General features: G+C 46.4%; 2 protein-coding genes across 15 annotated transcripts in view; one reads left to right on the top strand and one right to left on the bottom strand.

Annotated features, from left to right (window-relative positions):
• The window catches only part of LOC138862204 (uncharacterized), a 2,055-nt gene extending 1,664 nt beyond the window's left edge, over nt 1-391 (top strand). Inside the window, exons 2-3 of the mRNA XM_070123396.1 lie at nt 1-46; nt 356-391. The exon at nt 1-46 is cut by the window's left edge and continues 628 nt beyond it. Coding sequence (XP_069979497.1) covers nt 1-46; nt 356-391 — 82 coding nt within the window. The remainder of the gene's footprint in view (nt 47-355) is intronic.
• LOC113825142 (tyrosine-protein phosphatase vhp-1) overlaps nt 1-10,000 on the bottom strand; it is a 157,757-nt gene that overhangs the window by 66,213 nt on the left and 81,544 nt on the right. The window lies entirely within an intron of this gene.

Genomic DNA, 10,000 nt, shown 5'->3' with positions numbered 1-10,000 from the left:
CACCCCCCTCTCGACCCCCAACACCCCTACACAGCGACCCCAACACGCTCGACCAACACACGGGATTTCCACATCACTCACGCCAGAAGAAAGAAAACGGGCGATCTTCTCCTTTTTTTTTACGAGGGTAGACTTCGGAAATTATTCAAGCGTTGGTCAACCCCCTTGTTTCTCCTTCGTATGAGGTCATATGGCGATTACCCAAAGGCACGGAGGGCGGGTCTCATGCCTTGTGGGGAGTGATTGGTCAGCTATGTCCGGGATTGGGTCATGGCTAATCGTAAATCGTTAAAAGAATCGAGAATATTTATTAAAATCTCAAAACAAATTCGATGACTAACACCTGTTTTGGCAGAGAAGCCGTGTAGGTTATGTCCAAGAAACCAGTTAATTTCAGCTGAAGTAAAAATGATGCTTAAAATGGAAAGGAAATAGACACACAGAGATATAAATAGATATAAGATAGGAAGATAGATAGATAGATATAAGACAGGAAAATAGATAGATAGATAGATATAAGATAGGAAAATAGATAGATAGATAGATATAAGATAGGAATATAAATAGACAGATAGATATAAGATAGGAAGATAGATAAATAGATAGATAGATAGATAGACTGATAGATATACTGATTGAATGATTTAGACAGACAAATAGATAGATACACAGACAGACAGACTGACTGACAGACCGACATACAGAGAGATAGACAGATAATCAGATAAAGAGACAAAGGAAGAACAGAAAAAACAAACCTATAAACAAAAAGATAAACAGACAGACAACTACACACAACAGAAATCAAAACAAACATTCTCATACAGACAGACAGACAGACAGACAGACAGACAGACAGACAAACCGTCTCCTTTGCTCTTCCTACGTCGAATCCATGTGGTGTGTGTGCGTATGTGTAGGTATGTGGATGTGTTGGTATGTGTGCTGGTATGTTGTATGTGTAGGCGTATGTAGGTGCGTGTAGGTGTATGTTGGGTATATGTGAATATATGGAGGTGTATGTTTGTGTATGTGTTGGTATGTTGTCTGTGTAGGTGTATGTTGGGTATATGTGAATATATGGAGGTGTATGTTTGTGTATGTGCTGGTATGTTGTGTGTGTAGGCGCGTGTAGGCGTATGTAGGTGTATGTAGGTGCGTGTACGTGTATGTTGGGTATATGTGAATATATGGAGGTGTATGTTTGTGTATGTGTTGGTATGTTGTATGTGTAGGCGTATGTACGTGTGTGTAGGTGTATGTTGAGTATATGTGGATATATGAAGGTGTATGTTTGTGTATGTGCTGGTATGTTGTGTGTGCAGGCTTATGTAGGTGTATGTAGGTGTGTGTAGGTGTATGTTGGGTATATGTTGGGTATATATAAATAGATGGAGGTGTATGTGGTTGTATGTTGTATGTGTAGGCGTATGTAGGTGTATGTTGAGTTTGTGTAAGTATGTGGAGGGGTATGTATATGTAGGTGTTGATAGGTCTGTGTAGGTGTGCGTGTAAGATTAAGAATAAAACTACTAGTAATTTGAAATTTATGATGATGATGATGATGATGATGATGATGATGATGATGATGATGATATTGATGATGATGATGATATTGATGATGATGATGATAATGATAATGATAATGATAATGATAATGATGATGATGATGATGATAATGATAATGATAATGATAATGATAATGATAATGATGATGATGATGATGATGATGATGACAAAGACGTCGCCATTGAACACAAAATTACAACAACACAACAAACTTAAATCACTAACAAACTAAAAAAAAAAAAAATCTCCATGGTTAATAATGATTTAAAATTACAATAATAAAAAATACAGATATCCGAAATTCACCCTAAATAGGATTCCACATTCGGGACATCTAATTCTTTTTTGTTCGAATCGCTTTCATATTGACTTCGTGATGTCATTAAAGGCTTATCACTTCCGGATTTTTTTTTTTTTTAATCAAAACAAGTGCTCTTCGATTCAGTCAGTTCGAAATATGATTTTCTGTTCCATAAATAAGAATATTGATGGGAATGGGGGGGAGGGGGAGGGGGAGGAGGAAGGGAGGGAGGGAGGGAGGGAGGGGAGGGGAGGGGAGGAGGAGGAGGAGGAGGGAGGGAGGGGGAGGAGGGAGGAGGGGGGAGGAGGAGGAAAGGAAGGAAAGAAAGAAGGAAGGCAGGAAGGAAAAAAAAGAAGGAAGGAAAGAGGAGGGGGAGGAAGGAGGAGGGAGGAGGAGAAGGAGGAAAGCACATCGATGGCGAAGAGGAAGAGATAGAATACAGAGATTAACAAAACATGGACGAAAATAAGAAATAATAATAATGAAAAAAGGTATCAACATTTGAAAAAAATAACGAAAGGTTGCGAAGAAAACGACAAAGCAACGAAGCCTATGATTAAGAAAAGAAGAAGAAAGAAGAAGAGAAGGAAAAGGAAGAGAAAAAAGGAAAAAAATAATAAGCCCTCATCCCCTCACAATCCCCCCCCCCCTCCCCGCCCACCCGCACTCCAACCTGACGTAACCTTCAAAGTATAGAAATCCGATAAAAATAAATAAATAAATAAAAATATGAACACCTTGGCAGCACTTCTCATCGGCGAAAGTCGTTACGCCTTTTAAATTGACGAGATCATGCAATGCAACACTGGCGTCCTCTCGTTCCTGGAAACACCTGAGCCTTCTTGCAACATTCGTGAACGCGTAATTGCAGGGTTTACGAACGCTCCTCGCCAAATAAATCCACGTATATTTCCTCACAAACACGCGCTTTTAAAATTATAAAAAGGAGACAAAGGATGAAAAAAAAAATAAGTCGGTTATCGCTTCCTCAGGGATCGTTAGGTTAAAAGAATATTTTCTTTTCAATATTCACACTTATAAACGAGTTCATACCTTCATGGAATTACCTCTTCTTTATATATAAATATAAAACCGTCAATCCTTTACAGTTCAGAAGGAAAAAAATTAAATAATTATCAGCGTGCAGGAAACTTTTCTTATAACTCGGGTCCCTCGAAAACCGCTCCCCTGCGCGCCACACTGTCTAATATGCCGACTGCCTCCGCTCTGAACAGACCCCGGGGCCGCCATCGCCGTGTCGTCATTTCCGCGACCAGAACAGCACTGTATCATGCCTTCCCTCCCCTGATTCATACGCCCCATATGGACCTTGTTTGTATTTATTGCCCCCTATTGCGTTCCGCGGACCGGCGCCATTTTTCCTCTCCGCCATGGTGCAAGATTTTTATTTCGACTGCCGCCTTGCCCGCTCTAGGCCTACCTCTTGAGTCTATACATAATCACTGGTAAAAAAAAAAAAAAAACAAATAAAAAAATAAAAACAACAGGAAGAAGTTGGCACTGTTTACGTTTTGCATTATCTTAAAAAATATATCCTTCCTGTTATTCTGCCGTAAAAAATTGTTTATCCTTATCATCACTCGTTTCAACACGCTAATCATAATGACAGCGATCAAAAAATTTAAAAAAATAAATAACCGAAAAACAAACAATTTGAAAAAAAAAACCGTTTGTATTTCGGAGGACGAGTCATTTCACGTCATCGCTAAAAATAGTAACACAGGTCACTATTTTCCCGGCTTACGACCCGACCGCTGGCATGTTAAAACTTCCTCCACGCGGGCCAAAAAAAAAAAAAAAAAAGGGAAAAAAACGTAAACTCTCTCAACCGTCGCCATTGTAAGCTATCTCAAAAAAAAACCTCACCGAATAAACCCTTCTATATCTCTCTCATTATCGCAAACTTATCAAACCACGTAATCGCCGAATTTAAAGTAGAGAAAAGCTAAAAATAATCGATCTCTGGCAACCTCGACGCTGACCTGTCCGGCATTGCGTTACCCGAAGAGGGCGTGAGTGTGACGTCACCATCCAAAATGGCGGCCGGCGTGGTGTTTCCTGCGGGAAGGTGAGAAAGTCGGCTCTAGGAAGGTTTACTCTAAATTCTGAGTAAATGGGCGGGGGCGTATCCCTTCCTTGGGACCTGGGAGAGTGGGTGTTCTTTTCAACATCCTTGTTAAGTGTGGAAGGAAAGGTTTCGGAGGTTTTCGTGTGTGAAGTGTTTGTGTGTGTGTGTGTGTGTGTGTGTGTGTGTGTGTGTGTGTGTGTGTGTGTGTGTGTGTGTGTGTGTGTGTGTGTGTGTGTGTGTGTGTGTGTGTGTGTGCGTGTGTCTGCGTGTGTGTGCGCGTGCGCGAGTGCAAGTGCGTGTGCGTGTGCGTGTGCGTTTGTGTGTGTGTATGCGAGTGCAAATGAGTGTCCGTGCGTATGAATGTGCGTGTGCGTGCGTACGAATGTGCATGTACGTGTACGTGCGTATATATGTATAATGTATGTATACCCATACATATATCTACGTATGTACGTATGCATGTGCGTGTGTACGTCTTCTGGTCAGCTGAAGGAAACAAGAGGCGGTCGTCTTGAGGTCGGAAAGGATCTTGCTTCATCATCATCATGGCGAAGTTACTAATTATAGAAACATTCTGTCATCAGCGGAAACGGCAGCGACGAGGCAGGTGAACGCATTCCTGTGAACACACACACGCACGCGCGCCGACGCTCCCTTTTCTCTTTCTCTCTCTCCCTTTCTTTGTCTCTCTCCTTCTCTCCTTTGTCCTTATCCTTTTTTTTTATTATTTTTTTTTTTTTTATTTCTTCGTCTCTTTCACTTTTTTCTCTTTCTCTGTCTCCCTTTCTTTGTCAGTCTCCCTCTCTCCTTGTCCTTATCCTTTTTTTTTTATTTGTTCTTTTTTTCTTTCTCCGTCTCTTTCTCTTTCTCCCTTTCTTTGTCAGGCTCTCCCTCTCCTTGTCCTTATCCTTTTTTATTTGTTCTTTTTTTCTTTCTCCGTCTCTTTCTCTTTCTCCCTTTCTTTGTCTCTCTCCCTCTCCTTGTCCTTATCCTTTTTTTTCTTTCTTCGTTTTTTTTAATTTCTTCGTCATTTTCACTTTCTCCCTTTCTTTGTCTCTCTCCCTCTCCTTGTCCTTATCCTTTTTTTTTTTTATTTCTCATTTGTTTATATTTCTCCGTCTCTTTCACTTTCTTCTCTTTTCCTCTTCGTCTTCTTTTTCTCTTTCTCTTTCTCCCTTTCTTTGTCTCTCTCCCTCTCTCTTGTCCTTATCCTTTTTTTATTTCTTTTTTTTCTCCGTCTCTTTCTCTTTCTCCCTTTCTTTGTCTCTCTCCCTCTCCTTGTCCTTATCCTTTTTTTATTTCTTTTTTTTTTCTCCGTCTCTTTCTCTTTCTCCCTTTCTTTGTCTCTCTCCTCTCTCCTTGTCCTTATCCTTTTTTATTTCTTCTTTTTTTATTTCTTTCTCCGTCTCTTTCACCTTCTTCTCTTTTCCTCTTCGCCTTCTTTTTCTCTTTCTCTTTCTCCCTTTCTTTGTCTCTCTCCCTCTCCTTGTCCTTATCCATTTTTTTCCTTCTCTTTTTTTTCTTTCTCCGTCTCCTTCACCTTCTCCTTATTCCCCTTCGCCTTCTTTTATTTCTTCTTTTTTCATTTCTTCGTCTTTTTCACTTTCTTCTCTTTTCCCCTTCGCCTTCTTTTTCTCTTTCTCTTACTCCCTTTCTTTGTCTCTCTCCCTCTTCTTGTCCTTATGCTTTTTTTTTTCTTTTTTTTCTTTCTCCGTCTCTTTCACTTTCTTCTCTTTTCCCCTTCGCCTTCTTTTTCTCTTTCTCTTTCTCCCTTTCTTTGTCTCTCTCCCTCTCCTTGTCCTTATCCATTGTTTTCTTTCTCTTTTTTTTCATTCTCCGTCTCCTTCACCTTCTCCTTATTCCCCTTCGCCTTCTTTTTCTCTTTCTCTTTCTCGTTCTCCCTCTCTTTGTCTCCTTGTCCTTATCCTTTCTCTTATTTCTCTTTTTTTATTATTTCTTCTTTCTCCGTCTCCTTCACCCTCTCCTCGTTCCCCATTCTCGTTCTTTTTCTCTTTCTCCTTCTCCCACTTTCCCTCTCTCCTTCATTTACTCCCTCTCCATTTCCCTCATTCTTTCTTTCCCTTCCACTCTCCCTCCATCCTTCCTTTACTCTCTCTCCTGATCCTTCCTTTTCTCTCTACCTCCATCCTTTCTTTTCTCCATCTCTCTCTCTCCATGCTTTTTTACCTCCCTCCCTACCTCCATCTTCCCTTATCTTCCTCTCTCCCTCCTTCATTCGTTATCTCCCTTTTCCCTCCCTCCATCCTCCCTTCCCTCCCTCCATCCTTCCCTCTCTCCCTCTCCCTCCCTCCTAATCTCCCTCCCTCCTCCTTTATCTCCCTCTCTCCCTCCATCCTCCTTTGTTTATCTCCCTTATCTCCCTCCCTCCCACACTCTTTCCCTCCATCCTCCTTTATCTCCCCCTTATCTCCCTCCCTCCCTTTCCCTCCCTCCCTCCATCCTAATCTCCATCCCTCCCTCCCTCCCTCCCTCCTAATCCTTCCCTCCCTCCCTCCTCCTCCTTCCTCTCCCTCCCTCCCTCCCTCCCTCCCTCCCTCCCTCTTAATCTCCCTCCCTCCCTCCCTTCCCTCCCTCCTTCCTCCCTCCTCCATCCTTCCTCCCTCCCTCCCTCCCTCCCTCAATCCTCCCTCCCCTCCCTTCCCTCCCTCCCTCCCTTCCCTCCCTCCCTCCTTCCCTCCCTTCCCTCCCTCCCTCCCTCCCTTCCCTCCCTTCCCTCCCTCCTCTCCTTCCTCCCTCCCTCCTCCTTCCCTCCCTTCCCTCCCTCCCTCCTTCCATCCCTCCTTACCTTCTTCCCTCCCTCCCTCCCTCCCTCCCCCCTTCCCTCCCTCCTTCCCTCCCACCCTTCCCTCCTTCCCTCCCTTCCCTTCCCTTACCTTCCCTCCCAACCCTCCCTTCTCCCCATCCCTTCCTTCCCTTCCTTCCCTCCCCTCCCCCCCTCCCTTCCCTTCCCCTCCCTCCCTCCTCTCCCTCCCTCCCTTCCCTCCCTCCCTCCTCCTTCTCCCTCCCCCTTCCCTTCCCTCCCTCCCCCCTCCTTCCCTCCCTTCCCTCCCTCCCCCCCTTCCTCCCTCCCTCCCTCCTCCCCAAAGAAGGCGTCTTGGAGAGCAAGAAGACGTTCGAGATGACGCACTGATGACGTCACTCCTCGGGGATTAGGTCATAGGCCTTTCAGTTCCCCTTTGTTGGAGTGTTGAGAGGGGGGGAGGGGGAAAGGGGGAGGAGGAGGAGGGAGAGTAGAGGAGGAGGGGGAGGGGCAGGGAGTGTTGAGGAGGGGAGGGAGGGAGGTGGAGAGGGGGAGGGGTAGGGAGAGGGAGGGAGGGGAATGTTGAGAGGAGGGGGGAGGGCAGGGAGTGTTGAGAGGGGGAGGGAAGGGATAGGGAGCAGGGGAGGGAAGGAGAGGGGGAGTGTTGAGAGGGTGAGAGGGAGGGAGGGAGTGTGAAGAGGTGAGAGGGGGGAGGGAGGAAGAGGAAGGGAGGAGAGGTGGGTGTGGGTGGGAGTTAGAGAGGTCTCTGTTTCTTTCTCTTTCTCTTGTTTTTGTTGTTGTTTTTCCTTTTTTCTTTTTCTTTTTTCTCTCTCTCCTTTTGTTTTTCTTCTTATTTTTCTCTTTCTCTTTTTCTTCTTTTTCTCTTTCTCTTTCTCTTTCTCTTCACTCCCTCTCCCTCCCTCCCTCCCTCTCTCCCTCCCTCCCTCTCCCTCACCCCTTCCCCCCTCCCCCTTCCCCCTCCCCACACACGAATTTCCATAAGCCTTGTAACACTTCTAAATAAAATCATCAACGTGTCCATGCCTGTGTGTGTGTGTGTGTGTGTGTGTGTGTGTGTGTGTGTGTGTGTGTGTGTGTGTGTGTGTGTGTGTGTGTGTGTGTGTGTGTGTGTGTGTGTGTGTGTGTGTGTGTGTGTGTGTGTGTGTGTGTGTGTGTGTGTGTGTGTGTGTGTGTGTGTGTGTGTGTGTGTGTGTGTGTGTGTGTGTGTGTGTGTGTGTGTAAGTGCGTGTGTGCGTTTATGTCTGTGTGTATGTGTGTGTGTCCGCGCGTGTATGTCTGTCTGTGTGTATGTGCGTGTGTGCGTTTATGTCTGTGTGTGTGTGTGTGCGCGTGTATGTCCGTCTGTGTGTGTGTGTGCGCGCGCGAAGCCATGCGAGAGGCGCCCCGTGGCATTATAGAGTTACGCCACACCAAGCCAGAATTCAAAGCATCTCCTTCAACTTGGATGATCTAGATATCCTAGAGAGGGTTCTTAGGGAGAGAGAGGGAGAGGGAGAGGGAGGGAGGGAGGGAGGGAGAGGGAGAGGGAGAGGGAGGGAGGGAGGGAGAGAGAGAGGTTCTTAGGGAGAGGGAGGGGAGAGGGAGAGGGAGGGAAGGGAAGAGGAGGGAGGGAGAGAGAGAAGAGGAGGGGAGAGAGGGAGAGAGGGAGGAGAGAAGAGAGAGAGAGAGAGAGAGAGAGAGAGAGAGAGAGAGAGAGAGAGAGAGAGAGAGAGAGAGAGAGAGAGAGAGAGAGAGAGAGAGAGAGAGAGAGAGAGAGAGAGAGAGAGAGAAAGAGAGAAGATAGACCCACTCTAGAATGGAAGGGGAAGAAGGGAGAGTGGAAAGGGAAAAAGGGACGAAGAGAGAGAAAAGCGGGTGAAGGGACAAGAGGGAGTGAGTAGGGAGAAAGGAAGAGAAGGAGATAAAAAGGGAGAAGAGAAGAGAGGGAGATAAAAAGGAAGGAGGGCGAAAGGGGAGCGAAACGGGAGAAGGGAGAAGGGGAAACGAAAAGGGTGCGAAAAGAAAGAAGAAAGAAAAGGACCTCCCCCCCCCAAAAAAAAAAGAGTAAAAAAAGGGGGGAGAAATAAGCAAACAAAGAAGAGACGAAAGACAGGGAGGGAGAAGAGAGAGACGGAGGGGAGGAGAGGGGAGGGGAGAGAGGGAGAGAGAGGGAGGGCTGTGGGCGGCGGCAGGAGGACATGCCGACCAAGGGGAAAGGGGAGATACATTTACCTTCGTAATGTCATCTTGCTGTAAACACGGGGAGGGGAAGGGGGAGGGGGAGGGAGAATAGGAGGGAGAGAGGAGAATAGGAGGAAGAGGGGTGAGTAGGAGGAAGAGGGTGAGTAGGAGGAAGAGGGGAGAGTAGGAGGGGAGAATAGGAGGGGAGGGAGGGGAGGAAAAGAATAGGAGGGGAGGGAGGGGAGGGGAGGGAGGGGATGGGAGGGGAGGGGATGGGAGGGGAGAATAGGAGGAAGAGGGGAGAGTAGGAAGGAGAGGAGGGAGAGTGGAGGAGAGGGGGAGGGGGAGGGGAGAATAGGAGGGGAGGGAGAGGGGAGGAAAGGAGGGGATGGGAGGGAGGAATAGGAGGAGAGAGGAGAATAGGAGGAAGAGGGGGAGAGGGGAGGGGAGGGGAGGAGAGGCAGAGGAGAAGAGGGGGAGGGGAGAATAGGAGGGGAGGGGAAGGAGAGGGGAAGAGAAAGGGGGATGAGAGAATGGAGGAGAAGGGAAGAGGGAAAGAGGGGAAGAGTAGAGAGAGAGAGGAGGGAAGGGAAGAGAGAGAACAGGAGAGGGGAAGGGAGAGGGCAGGAGAGGAGAGGGGTGAGGGGAAGAGGGAGTGGAGGGGAGGGAAGAGGATGTGAAGAGAGAGGAAGGGAATGAGTAACAGAGCGGAGGGAAGGCGAAGAGATAGGGGAGATGAAGGGGGTGGGGAAGAGAAGAGAGATTGGAGAGCAATTCCAAGAAAGTATCCGCTTCGTCAGAGTTTCTTCTTCTTCTTCTTCTTCTTCTCTTTCTTCTCCTTCTTCTTCTTCTTCTTCTTCTTCTTCTTCTTCATCTTCTTCTTCTTCTCTCCCCTCGGCTACTCCGTTCTTCCCCTCAAATTCATCTCTTTCTTTCTTCCTTTCTCTCTCTCTCTCTCTCTCTCTCTCTATCTGTCTCTATCTGTCTGTCTGTCTCTATCTGTCTGTTTCTCTCTCTCTCTCTCTGTCTCTCTCTCTCTCTCTCTCTCTCTCTCTCTCTCTCTCTCTCTCTCTCTCTCTCTCTCTCTCTCTCTCTCTCT

The sequence above is a fragment of the Penaeus vannamei genome, chromosome 7 (assembly GCF_042767895.1).
Source record: "Penaeus vannamei isolate JL-2024 chromosome 7, ASM4276789v1, whole genome shotgun sequence".
Classification (NCBI taxonomy): domain Eukaryota; kingdom Metazoa; phylum Arthropoda; class Malacostraca; order Decapoda; family Penaeidae; genus Penaeus; species Penaeus vannamei.
This window is presented reverse-complemented; position numbering and strand designations above follow the sequence as displayed.